We start from the raw sequence: 14,086 nt of genomic DNA, 5'->3' as shown, positions 1-14,086 counted from the left end.
CTCCTCTTCCCCATGTAGATAGTATGGTTTATATATAAAACTGTTGGTTGAAAGTCCCCCAAACACACACACACACACACACACTAGTTAAACATGACAAAAGTGTGACATCAGAGGTAGGAAATGAAAGTATTTGAGAAGGAAAACATGACTAAAAAGAAAGACAAGAAAAGCAGAAAACAAAAAAGCATCAAGAGAAATGGCTCTTATGTGCAGAGTAAACCAGGGTGTAATTTTTTTTTAGAGGAAGTTAGTGTAAGACTCTGACTATGTGACAGCTGAGCTGTATGACAAAGACAGAAGAAACAAAAGTAACACTAACAAGTGTTACAGACTTTATTGTCTCCACTTTATAACCTTCTCTACCAACATATCATGACAGTAACAACAGGACTCATACTGATATCAGTGATGGTTTTTTACCCATATGGTATTTTAAAGTGTGTAATAGATCTGCCTCGTTGCATCCAAATGAATTGGGAGAAAATGAAAATGCAAATAAATTAATTTAATTGATTTGGTGACAGCAAAATGCAAAAGAGATGAGATGTGGGTGGCAGTAAAATTAGTGGTGCAGCTTTTATAGTGGCTGGGCCAAGTAATGGGTCCTGCCTACCAGTTACTGTATGAACCTACAAGAGTTTAAACAACCAACACAACCAAATGAGCCAAAGGATGGTCACACTTATTTGAATACTTCACAACAAGCTAAACACAAAACATCTGCAAGCACGAATCATTGCAGATTATAAATATACTCATATACTGTACAATATTTCTGCACGTATATAGCGCCATCTGTTGACTATTCACAGGTAATTCAACCCCCCATCCCTACACTAAGGAGCATAATACTGTAGGTCTGAGTTCTTCTTCTATATGTTGTGCTTGTGTTAAGCTTTGTAATACAGACAGTCTGTCCTCGTGTTTCACCTTCTGTAATATTGATGAAATATACATGTAACGTGGTGACTAGGTCACCAGTCTCTGTCATTACAACAGCCTGGATACCTTTGTAATTGCATAGACCGTTTTTCAGCTGGAGGAAATGTCTTCAAGGTCTCGCTCAGGGATTGTCCACCTGCACCACTCATGTGTCCTTGAGCAAGAGCACAGAACAAACAGAGATGCTGTTGACCGTACACTGTGAACTTTCAATGAAGCATTAAACCATACTTTTGTTGTCAAATGTAATGACTTCGTTGAGAGCCCACTTCATGTTTTTCAGCCATGAATGCAGTTTTTAACATGGTTAGGGCTGATGGTGGGACAGTTTTCAAATGATACAAGTTTGTCTCCAAGAGTGTCACAATCTGTACAGTATATGACACCCTCTGTCCTTAGACCCTCAGTATCGATAAGGAAATACGAAATGAAACAGTCCTTTATGTGAATTGTGTTTGATTTTATGTTTCATGTTTTGATTACAAAGATATAGACTTGAATTGCATCAATATAATCTTTTTATTAGCTCTACCCTGTATGGTAAGTAAGTAAGTATTGTCCTTAAACCTACCCCTGTTGACATCAGCAGGGTTATGTTTGACAGGACTACTCCAGATCCACAGAAAGCTTCAGAGCTTCAAAAGAAAACGTTGTCCCTCAAACAAAAAGCACAGCCGCCAGTGCGAAACGTACTTACAGTGAATCAGTGAAATGATGGAATCACATCTTTATTAACTTTTGTCTGTACAGAAAAAAACAACCAAACAAAAAAACATTATCAATCACCAGATCATGCAAAGCAGTATTGCGTTACAAATAAAAACACAATACAAAACAAACAATATTACTGTACCATAAATATGGAGCCTCAAAAAATAAATAAATTGATCAATATATTACAAAAAATAAACTCCTGAGATGACACGTACAAACATACAAATGCAATATGTCATATTTTACTTGCAACATAGTACTGGGAATGGATAGGCAGACAGGTTGATATGCAGTTCTTAAGGGGTTATTTTTATTTTTTATTTTATTTTCTTACTTATATGAACTTGAAATGCAGAAACTTAACTGAAAATGACGAGTCAAAAAACTGGGTTCATTCCACATTGCATTAAACTGAGTCCAGCACGATGAATCAGAAAAACCAGCACTTTAATTTGTCATATCAACCCAGCTTCTGACTACAGAATAAAAACAACCTGGAAGGTTGTCACAGAAATGAACCTTAAAGGGAATGTAAGAAGGTATTTAGTAGATACACAGGTCCTGTACGTATGATCATATTTATATTTATAATAGGGTGACAGCGCTCAACAGTCATGTCGAGGTGTTATTGCACTACTGTCTCAATGTCTTTTCATGAGAATAATCAACAAATTACAATACTGTTGATAGATCTACACAGAGGTGAAACAAGAGATCACCAGTCACAGCTACAGACATGAGTTTTTTCACTTTTTGAAATCCACTGAGTTACCTTTTAAGGACTGAGTTATTCAGACAGGTGCCGCAGGCCCAATCCCAGTGCTCCCAAAACTACAACAGCTACAATCAGTCTTACCCCGCAATGGTTTACATCTTCAAACACTTGAAGTAAATGAATGAATTTCAAATTGTAATTGACGCATGCCTGCACAGCTAACAAATGTTGCTGTGAATTGAAAACATGTTCACAATAAGGCTACAACATCTAAAGAGAGAGAGAGAGAGGGGGGGGGGGGAGAGAGAGGAGAGAGAGAGGCGAACAGAGGGAAAATTCAACACTGATGGAGCGCCCTTATGCTCCAAAAGTCACACTGAGCCACTTGGAGGAGCCATGCATAACAACTTAACACATATGAAAATACCAGTACACATATTTCCAACTCCCTCACACGACAATGAACTTCAAGGCTTGTAGACAAAAAAGGGGCAGCAATAATGAGCCCAGTAGTCAGTAGCCAACGATTAGGGACACGACAGCTGGATTTACACAAGAACGAATGATTAAATCTTTTTTTTTTTCTCACATACTTTCTTTTACAGACCAAAATTGATTCACTGAAGGGGAAACAATCAAATGTCAAATATCATTTTTTTAAATGTATATGAATCCAGCCACTGAATGAAAGAGTTATGTCACTGACAAAAGCCAACTGAAAACAGCTGTTTTTTAGTATTATTGGCTTATCTCCCTTATAGATATATACTTATATTTATATACTGTATAAATATGTATATATATTTATATATAAATATACTGAATGTATATTACATCTATAGTCTTGAATATTATACTATCTCATAATGTGATTCTTAAATGGTGCTCTGGGAAAAAAATAAACATTTTATTATTTTATTCTCTTCTCAATGACGTAACTCCTTCAGTCCAATTATTCTGGTACACCATCATTCACTGAATATCCTACCCAGCAGACCTCACTGTTACTCACACAGAGAAGCTGAAAAGGAAGGGCAGGAAGGACTGGGACAGGGAATACACTACAGTTAACACACAAAATTTAATCTCAGATTGGTTCACATTTAATGTCAATCAAGTCATCACTGGCCAACAGTAAAATTGAGGGGCGAGGGGGCGGGGGTGGAATCAATAGGGGGTTCACTACAGCTCAGCTGTGTCTAGTCAGAAAAAAGGCTGGCAAAGGACTTTCGGAGGTTGCGAATGGTCTCAGCCTTCGCCTCATCTTGGCCGTCACCTCCGGAGCTTGAGACCCCGCGGAAGAAAGAGGAGTCGCTGAAAGCGTTGAAGGCATTGGTCAGGGACTGGGACTTACTGGGAGGGAAAGATGAGGAATTAGAGAGGGAGGAGAATAAAGGAGTGTAGAGGGAGGGAGGGAGGGAGGGAAGGAAGGGAGGAATGCAAGAAGACAAGAAGGAGGGGAGAACAGGATTATGTGAGTGTTAACATAGTAAGTAAGAGGGCAAAATGAGGAAGGAAGACAAACAGGGAAATGTGTGAGAGTGCCAAAAAGTCACAAACACAGTATTTGTACCTGATCTTTGGCATATAAGCAGTTTATGAACATATAATTTTTCTTCACATAACAATAAAGGGAATTTTTTAGCATTTATTAACATACAGTATTTTCAACAGATGTAACTCCCTATGAAGACATATTTTATATAATTCCAATACTGTTATATTGTCGTTTATTATTTCTTCATACTCTGTCCGGTTAGTATCCAGTTAGTGTATTGTTGCTTCACAGGATTTAAAGCTGGTGACAAATATACCAAAAACACTTAAAGACCCCATATATCCGCTTATTACAATAACACAATAACACTACAGTATAGTGTGTTATATAGCACATATTAAATGGTTTTATACTGCTTATAAATGCTAAATAGGGATGCTTAATAAAGTATTACCCTAACTGACAGGTTACCAGTTTTACTGACAGACTATAATTAATAAAACAAAAATTCTGTTGATAATTTTAGGTTTGAATATTATATAGCGAATGGAACTCAGTTATCTATAGATTTGATTTTGTATCCTCTACACAAAGTCTTGCCCACTGAAATGCATGTCTTTGCATTATCAACAGTGTGTTGATAATATGACTCTTACTTCAGCAGAGGATGGGTCTTTTGCTGGGATGCTGGCTGTTCTTCCACAGGGGCCTGGGCCTCAGCGGGGGGTGCTTCAGCTGGGACAGGCTCAGGATTTGGGGAAGGAGAGGCTGGTTTGGCCTGGAGCTGAGCCTTAGCTGGAGACTGGACTTTAGGCGGGGACTGACTGGCTTTGGCTGGGGACTGAACCTGTGCTAGGGCAGTATCAGAGGCCTCAGTGGATGCTGGGGCTTGGGTGGCAGGCTGGGGTTTAGGTGCGGTTTGAGGCTTTGGCTGGAGCTGTGGCTTTGAATTCCTGCGTACAGGAGGGATGGGTTTTGCAGGTGGTGTGGGCTTGGGGGGCAGCTCCTTTGGTTTCCCAGGAGCTGCGGATGGAGAGCCCTGAGGCTGGGGCTTGGGCTGCTCTGTGGTAGGAACTGAAGCTGGCAGAGAGGCTGGGACTTGAGCCGGGGCTGGAGCTGAAGCTGGGCTGGCTGCTGCTGCTGCTGCTGCTGCTGCCTTGGTGGGGGGAGAACCTGGAGCTGCTGCAGCCCCTGCTACTTTAGCTGGGGATGATGGTGATGCTTTGGCTGAAGCTGGGCTGGAAGCAGAACCTTGGGCTGACTTTGTGACAGATGGGGCTCTTGTCATTGGAGGAGGCCTCGGCACTGGAGGCTTTGTGACTGAGGCGGCCCTCTGGACTGCACTTGGCTTCTGAGCTGGACCTGGAACATTTTTCTGGGACTGGCTGGGCTTTGGCACTGGTTCAGAAGCTCTCTTAGTTGACTCTGATGATGGCTCAACACTCTGAGATTTCACTGGTGCACCTACATGATGGAGATAGGACAATTATATCAAATTATAGTTCCATGGCTATGTAACACATGAAGGCAAAACAAGAAAACAAGCAAAAGGAGTAGTAAAGGAAATGAATAAAAAGCATAATCAGTTCTTAGATCTAGCACCTGTTTAGTGCAGCAGTTAGAAAACCAGGTGCCTGCCTTTCACACTCACCAAAGACCAAAGCAAAACATGATACAGATAATGAGCTTGAGTCTAGACATGCCTTTCCCATTCATATAACAACCTCTCACATTCATAGATATCTTAACCAACTCATCTGACAAGTGACTGGAGCAGAGTTGAATGTTTGGGCTGCAATGACCAGCAGGGGGCGGCAGATCAACAGTTAAGAGAAGTTGCGGCAATGAGCCTGTCATGCTAAGTGTTAGTTGCTTTTGTGCACTCATGTCAGGAGGAAGGAAGTGTGGTTAAAAAAGAGACAACAAGAAAAACAAAAGAGTGAAAAATGTAAATAACAAAAGAAACAATGATACAACCAAAAAGTGAAAGCCGGTATCAAACGACTCAAAGCAAAGCAGCAAAGCAACCCATCATGCAACACAACAAAGCAAGTGATTACACATGCTGAGAAGGAACTGACTTGGCAGGGATGAGTTTCCAGTGGCTGATAATTCACTTTCCAGGATGCAGGATAACAGTTAAGTAAACTATGTGTTAAAGCCTCTTTGAAAAGGTTTCTTTGACGACAGCTTAGTATGTCAATAAATGTGTGCTATTTGTCTTTCTAACTATATTTTTAATGATATTATAAACATTATCATACTTGATCAAATGATGTGATCACTACAAAACCTTCATGAAAATTCATCCCAAATGTTACTGTAAGGCAGCTTAATGGTTATGAGTCTTACTTTTTATCAGAGTTTGCATAAAGCATCCCAATGGTTGCTTGGGACTCACGGCACATAAAAATCAAAGAAAATACCATTTGTACAAACATGATTTGTAAAGGGTGATACTAAAAATTTGCTTGGATACCAACCCTGAATTATTCATTCTTTTTAATCATATTTGCTTGTATATACGTCACAATTATGCATTATATTTGTTGACTGCTATTATTGATTTTCAATTGGTTCAGTGATGCAAGTCAACAGACTGGGAAAGCCTCTGACCTGTGTTTATGCTAAAATAAAGTTTTTTTAATATCATTCAGGAAAGACTGAGACAAATATTTACAGCCAGATGGTGTATGGAGATCAAATATTGTAAAATAAAGTGGTTCAGTATTCCAAGCGAATTACCAATGGTCATGCATAGAAAGAAAAAAGATGCTTTTTTAATGTTTTCATTAATTATGTAACCAGGTTTTATAAATGCAAAGAAAAATATACACCGCGTACTGTATAAAGTCACTTTGTCTTGTCTCAAGTCTCATAACACAGAACAGTGAAGGTTAATTTACAACCTCAGACAACACCAAGCAGTTATTCACAAAACACTCAAGTCTTGCAAAGGGGACTTTGTTGCTTGCAAAAAGAAGAAATCTGTTTGTTTACCGTAAACTGATTTGCACAGTCACAATGTGCAGGATTTAAAGATTGTAAGAAGGATTCAAAAGCCAAGCAATAATCAGTATGACAGAAACACAACTGAGCTGACCAGCACTTACACAGTGATCATGAGCAGCACATTTAATTTGAGATCTGACTTCCTATTTAAGAATGCATAAAAATAAACATCATCCAGCCATTTGGATGTGTTAGATTATTGTCTTTGAAAGACAAAGTCCTTAATATGAGATTTGAATGAATTAAACTGCAAACCGATTTGCACATCTTTACATCTCAACACCATCAGCACATATAACTGACATTTTCTGCAAAACATTAAAGGCTGGTATTCACAAAACAACTAGAAGAAATATGTTGAACATGAAGCAGAGTTCTGGCACATCCATGTAAAATGACAAAAAAGGAATTCAAGATTATGGACAAATATACAAACACGGACACAGACACAATATAAGTCCAATGATAATGGAATTTGTTAATCAAACCATTTTATAAGGTGATTTACCTCTGCATTTAGTGGCCATATTGAGCATAAACACATCAGCACAAACAACAACACACTCACACAGTCACAGTGGCTGCAGCTGAACTCAACAGGCTGGGTAAATGTTAATTCAAATGATAAAAGTCACAAGGTCAGCAGTGACAAGGCCACATCCTAAACAAACAGCACCTGTAAACACTCCACTGAAACCATGATGCCAGTGTCTTAGTTTAAGGCTATGATGATGACAGAGTTATCTTAGAGGAAACGAGATGAGAATACAGATCAAATTCACACTGCTCTTACTCTTAAAAGAATACATTCATTTCTTCGCCAAGAATTAGACGAGATAATTTATTTTGTGTAAATAAGATAAATATGAAGCTAGAGCACAGCAGACGGTTAACTTAACTTAGCACAAAGATTTGAAACAACTAGCCTGGCATTGTTAAAGGCAACAAGATCCACTTACTAGCATCTAAAGTTCACCGATTAACATGTTATTATTATTATTTCTCTGATGGCAGTGCTTTATGTTTTTTATGTGGTGGATACTTCATTTCATATCGAAGAGTGAAATGTCCAACAACAGACTGAGAAAGTTTTTACTAGGCATGCTTTGGCCCTGCAGTGCCACCACTTGTATTACAATGGAGAACAGTATTCAAAGAACCTTGAGGCTGAGGACGCTGTCCTGGGGTCCTGTTTGGATCTGCCACTCCTTCCTTAACGGCAGCACTCTGGGGAGGGGGGGAATTGAAGAAAATGGTGTTTGAACATGTGTAATTGTAGCTATTAATTTCAGGTCATCCATTACAGCTGCACACATTTTGAGGTGGAATTTGGGTTTCCTTTCACATGAGCTCTACCTGTTGGGGCTGCACAGTAGTTGGCTTCTGGCCTTGAGGGGAGCGTGTAGGTGAGCGGGAAGCGCTAGAAGACCTGGCAACCAGTGCTTGGTTCATTTTAGCCAGCACCACCTCTGAGATGAGCTGGCGATCCTCTGCCTGGTGATCACCAATCAACTGCATAGATGAACCTACGACCTGGACAAAGAGGGCACAGACTGGTTACTTAATTGAAATGTTGTTGACCCACACTGGAAAATGAAGTCAGGAGGTTAAATGCCAAAGTGGATAATACTTCATGAGTGGTAAGAGCTCTCTGGTGCAACTGTAACTTCTTCTTCTTCTTCTCAAGCATAGTTAAAAAGAACAAAGCAACAAAACTGTCAACACAACATGCACACAGAAAGTAGAGGCTGTTTCTGAGTAAAATGTGGGAATCATCTTCCTTTTCAGTAACCCAAAGGCTTTATCATTTTAAGGAGCGGTCAACATCTATATAAATGGATATCCACCCAGCAATTTTACTGTAGCATTATAGAAACCAAAACACTTCCAGCAGAGATGACTCATAGGGAAACATGTTTTTCACATCTTTCCTATTTCAGTATCTAATCTACCTTCCACCAAACTACTGATTATTTCATTTCGACAGTCAGGCTATTTGAAAAATGGTGGTGGGATGTTTAGAAACATTGCTTAGGCCACAGTGACTGGGTGTCGGAGTCATTGTGGCTCCTGTATCATCTTCCTCTCCTCCTCCTCCTCCTCTCACTGGGCTTTATAATCATAATTATCCAAACTTTGCCATGCCATGTCACTCTGTGAGTTTCCATCTCGTGCCAGTCATCTGATTTCCTAAGCAGCCTGACTTACCTGTTTCCTGTATATAAACCTCACTTCACTGCTTTTCAACTGTTTTCACGCCAGTTCATCTGTGGTGCCATAGCTTTTGAGTCATTGTTGCCTGCTAGTTGTTATCTGCATGTTTGAAACTTCTACCAGTCTTAATACCTGCTGTCCAGCCTTAAATTTGTTTGCCTGTTTTGACTGCCAGCCCATGACCAACTGCAAACTTGTTTACTGAGTTTTAAATGTAGCAAACTGTCTTAATCATATGTTCACATTTTGGTCCAGCTACTCATTGCTAGTTTCCAGTATTTTGACAAAAACTGAGATGGCTGACCCAGCTTTTACTGTGGATGCGAGTCTGAGTTGACCTACCCCACTGAGTGTATCTGTACCTACTGCCATCCAGAGAGAAGCAGCTCTCTCTATAGCACTCCAGATTGTGTTCTACAAATGTCGGCTTGTTAAGCTGCTGCCCGAGTTGGCAGAAATCTCAACGTCTCAGTCCTGTGGCCATATCACTATTGTTCAGATGCTTCCAGGGCTACACTTTTATCTAGCCTACTACTTCTTTGCAGGTTAACCTACTAGCTACTTCACAGCTCTCTTGTCCCGTGACTTTGTCCCCTTTGGGTAGCTCTCTGACTGCTCTTCCGGAAGCCTATGTCCCTGCTAGGATCATTTGCAGGACTTTCATATTTTGAAGTTTAAATTGACTCAGAGTCCCTGGGTGACAGTGTATTTCCACTGATTCCTAGTGGTTATTCTAAAGTCATTCCATGGCCCAGCACCCCTGAGACCCCACTGTCATCCAGTCAGTCAGGAATCCACTCTCCTTCAAGAATCAAATTTTCCCTATCAGGGTCTTTGTTACCTTTTTGTCTGTTGCCCTCTGTGTCTGACCATGAACCTGTCTCTTTGCCTGAACCTGTCTGTCTCTGTCTGATCCTGAACTTTTTTCTTTGTTTGACTCTATCTGAACCTGAGCTTCTATTACCCCTTTTCCACCAACATGTTCTTTCTTTAAGATAACACCTAAATTGTATCATGGGGCATTGACAGTGTATTATAATGCATTCATAACGCTTTATTAGACTTCACTACATTCATAGGCACACACAATCCTTTCAAGAATCATAAAACATTATAGATGTGATTTCATGAATTATAAACGAGAGATTGACTAATGAAGATTATAATACATTATGACTGCCAATACTCACCCATACACACCTTAACAATCAACTGTAGTAAGGACTCATCGTATGCTATAACAGTCCATGCAGTGTCTTAAACTATCATTGTATGCGTTAAATAACGTAAAATACATATGGATTCATCTGTCCTAATAAGTGTTTCATTATAATGTTTCATGTGTGTTTCATGTTGTGCATTTCCATCTTTTTGAAAGAATTTACTGTGTCATCAGTGACTGTGATCTAACAAGCTATAAACAACTGTTTGCAACTACTGTAACAGTTCCACCCATTACAACCTCCTTCACATGCACACTGTAATCATTTACAGAGGATATTTGACTGAGACACCCACATTTTTAAATCAGTCTTGTCAGTCTTATGATAGTATTATGAGAATGCCCCCATAATACTATACGTGCTAAAGATGTGGTATTCATAGAAAGGGTTTCTGGTTTAGTTCTGGTTCGTCCTCTCAATTTTGAACAGTTTACAGCATTTTGACCAAAATTAAATTAATCTGGAACCTGAAAATCTAAAATAGCATATTTTCCTTGACCTGAAGTAAGAAATGTTACAGCATCAGTGGGTTTGTTGTATCCTACAGATTGGAAAGAGAGAATGGAGAAGGCAATTTGTCCTGCACATAGTAATCTTTAGTATTCTTGGATGTCGCCTTATCATTACTAGTTGTTCCATCCTTCTTTTTGCATGTTCTGTAATAACAGAACAAACATTTGCACTTGTGCATGTCCTTCTGCCAGAGCCTGAAACTGTCTCACAAAAGCCTGATATCTCAAGCGCCCATAATCCTGCTCACCTGTAAAGTCTTCACTGATCTCACCCCGGCTACCATCACTATGCATCAGCTCCATGTTGCAGCCTTGGGCAATGAGATTGGTTGTCCATGGCCCATGACCTGCCTGTCAGATTTAATTGTACCAGCTGTGTCACAGACTGCATTTGGGCCCTACTTTTAGTTGCCTAAAGCCAGAACTGTCTGCTGTGTTATTCACAACTGTTGGTCATGACTTCAAGACTACTAGGAAACATGAAACCAACAGGCCGAAAAATTACTGGAAAGAAACAGAGTGACAGACAAGAATGGGAATAGTATAGCAGAAATTGATCTGACAGAGCAGTTTGTTGAGAAAAACAGGCACATCCATGCATTCATTTTCTATACCACTTATCTGTCAGGGAGCCTATCCCAGCTGACTACAGGCAAGAGTCAGGGTACACCCTGGACTGGTTGCCAGTCAATCACAGGGGCGATACACAAAGACAGGCAACCACATATGCACACCTAGACGCAATGTAGAGTAGCAAATTAACCTAATGTTGAGACTGTGGGAGAAAACCAGAGTATCCGCAGGCACAAGGAGAACATGCAAAGTCAGGGATTTGAACCTGGAACCCTCTTGCTGTGAGGTAACAGTGCTAACCACTGCACCAGCGTGCCAACCACACCGTGCTGCCCTCAAATACTGAGATAGATATAGAGAAAAAAACAATCGAGATATCACCAGATGTTATCATGCTCATAATCTGTATTCAGGTTACATTAAATTACTTTATTCTCAAACAGACAATCTATGGCCCCAGCAGTGCAAATTAGGCCAGATATGCTAAATTTAAGACTCCAAGACCTTATTAGCACTCTTATGAAACTTAGCTCCCTCGGGCTGATGTCAACATGCTGAAAGATTCCAAACAAAAGAGGAGTAAATAAACACAGTGATGCAGGGAAAATGTCCAGCTGTAAACTGTTTGCTCGTTTGAATTGATTTTGTGCCTTGTCAGCTGTTTGGCTGATCTAAACCCCCATCATCATCTCTCCCTCCCTCCCCTCTTTATACATTTTTCTCACCTCAGTAATGTAGTCATTACCATCCTTGCCGCAGATGGCTTTGACCGCACAGATATCCAACCCTCCGAAAATCTCTGCACAGGTATCAACCCACAGCTTATACCTGTCACAGAGGGAACAGCAATTAGGACTACATGACAGGTCAAAATCGTCTTACAGAAAACAATCAAACAAACAAAAAAAATCACATTGGCTACGTGTAATAACTGGATTGGCACTTGTGATGGGTCAAGAAGAAGTGCAGGTATTGACTTTTTTTTACAACTGGGAATGTGAACTTTTCCTGTCTTACATAATCTGGCTTAGTTTAGTAAAGAAATAATATTGATTTATAAGCACAGTAAGTCTGTGCAAATGTTGCTCCACAGGGCATTCATCCTGGGTGTAAACCTCTCTAGACCTTGGCTGGGTTGGCTGGAGACCATGCACTGGCATCTTTAAAGAGCTCCACTGACTCGCTGAAACTGAATATAGTACAATACAGATTGACCAAAAGGATCATGTAACTGTAGCCAAGGTATCCAACTTATCTGCAGTATGAAGAAGATTCACCAAACTATTCTTAGCTCACATTTGGGCTCAATATTTCTATGGTACCAGCTACACAGATTTTTAAAAGCATTTTCTGACTTCAATGCTGTTCATTTTGCATAATGGGGTAAAGGTTACATTAATGAATGATTGTGAGAGGGGAAAGTGCCAAATACCTCATTTTGCAGTGGTGGAAGGTTTAAGGTTTGGAAAGTTCAGCAAATTAAGCTAAAATTGTTTGATGAATCTGACACTGTATTTATAGGGAAAATGATCACAACTGTTTTCCTTCGGGTTAGGATTTATGCATAGATTTTTTTGCATATTTCAGTGGTACTCCACACAGCCACTGGTGTGGTAACAACACTACACACAACACCACTCAAGTTTGTGATATCTGACCAATTTCACAGCTTATGTTTTGACTTATTATAGCAGAAAAGATTTTGTTGTAATTCAAGGTATCTTCCATTTTGGCATCTCTGGAAGCCATACCAGTGAACCAGCCTCCATTATAATTATTATCAATACACCTGCACTTTTCTTGCTGTTACACCTGAAAATACATGCATTTAAAGAGGCGTATTGTACAGGTTTTAGCCCTGACCAGGAAAAATCAATGAGGAAACAAGAAAATTTAAGGAAAGCCTTTTGTTATCGCAAGACATACATACGGAAAATATATGTGTATATGTGTACCAAGAATAACAAGTGATTTCCAAACATCTGTGTGTTTACCCATGTGTGAGGGTACATTGCAGCTAACACTGACATAGCACAAGAGCGACATGTGTGACATCAGGCAGCCTGAGCATCACTAATGCAGAAACAGTGCCTACTTGTCAGTCATGGCTACTTGTTCCAACATGGCAGATCCAGTATTGCTCTTCCAATTACCAGAGATGGATGTTCGCCTGGAAAAGAAGAAGAAATTGTGTGTTAGATTATTACAGACACCAACCTTTTCTTAGTAGACATGATAAATACGGACAAAAGAGCTTTACACAGCTGTGTAGCAGGAAGAGTGGGGTTTCAGTGCTAGCTTTAGAGAAAAAGTCAGTGTATGAAGGAAACATGCAAAGCTGCATGTTATCAGTCTGATTAGCATCCTGGTAAACTGGCCAGTTACCAAGAGCTTGTTTTTCATAGGTTTACATGAAACAACTAGCATTAAGGACAAAGACCAGAAGACTGATACTATACCACCATGGCTTATTCATTCATTTCATTCAATTAAACACGTGCACACAATGATCTGTTCTGTGTGTCAAATGTGATGAAAAACATTGTTTCCTGACGTGTTTCTCTAAAAAGTTTTTTGGGCTGCAAAAGACACCAGAAATACTGTATGTAAGAGTATTACATCCTTTTTTAAGGTTTGCTTGATGTGGGTAATTCGTGTGTTTGTTGTGTTTTCCTGTTGT

The 14,086-nt window shown here is 39.8% G+C and overlaps 1 protein-coding gene across 2 annotated transcripts in view; it reads right to left on the bottom strand.

Moving 5' to 3' along the window:
- Positions 1 to 1,626: 1,626 nt before the first annotated feature.
- syn2b (synapsin IIb) overlaps positions 1,627 to 14,086 on the bottom strand; it is a 71,578-nt gene continuing 59,118 nt past the window's right edge. For both annotated transcript variants that reach the window (XM_046383316.1, XM_046383315.1), the window contains 6 exons: positions 13,502 to 13,576; positions 12,132 to 12,234; positions 8,241 to 8,417; positions 8,045 to 8,111; positions 4,529 to 5,336; positions 1,627 to 3,727 (listed from right to left, as the gene is read on the bottom strand). In XM_046383316.1, coding sequence (XP_046239272.1) covers positions 3,574 to 3,727; positions 4,529 to 5,336; positions 8,045 to 8,111; positions 8,241 to 8,417; positions 12,132 to 12,234; positions 13,502 to 13,576 — 1,384 coding nt within the window. In that variant the 3' untranslated portion in view covers positions 1,627 to 3,573. The remainder of the gene's footprint in view (positions 3,728 to 4,528; positions 5,337 to 8,044; positions 8,112 to 8,240; positions 8,418 to 12,131; positions 12,235 to 13,501; positions 13,577 to 14,086) is intronic.

The sequence above is a fragment of the Scatophagus argus genome, chromosome 3 (assembly GCF_020382885.2).
Source record: "Scatophagus argus isolate fScaArg1 chromosome 3, fScaArg1.pri, whole genome shotgun sequence".
NCBI lineage: Eukaryota > Metazoa > Chordata > Actinopteri > Scatophagidae > Scatophagus > Scatophagus argus.
Note: the sequence above shows the minus strand (reverse complement) of the source record. Positions and strands in the feature narration are given on the sequence as shown.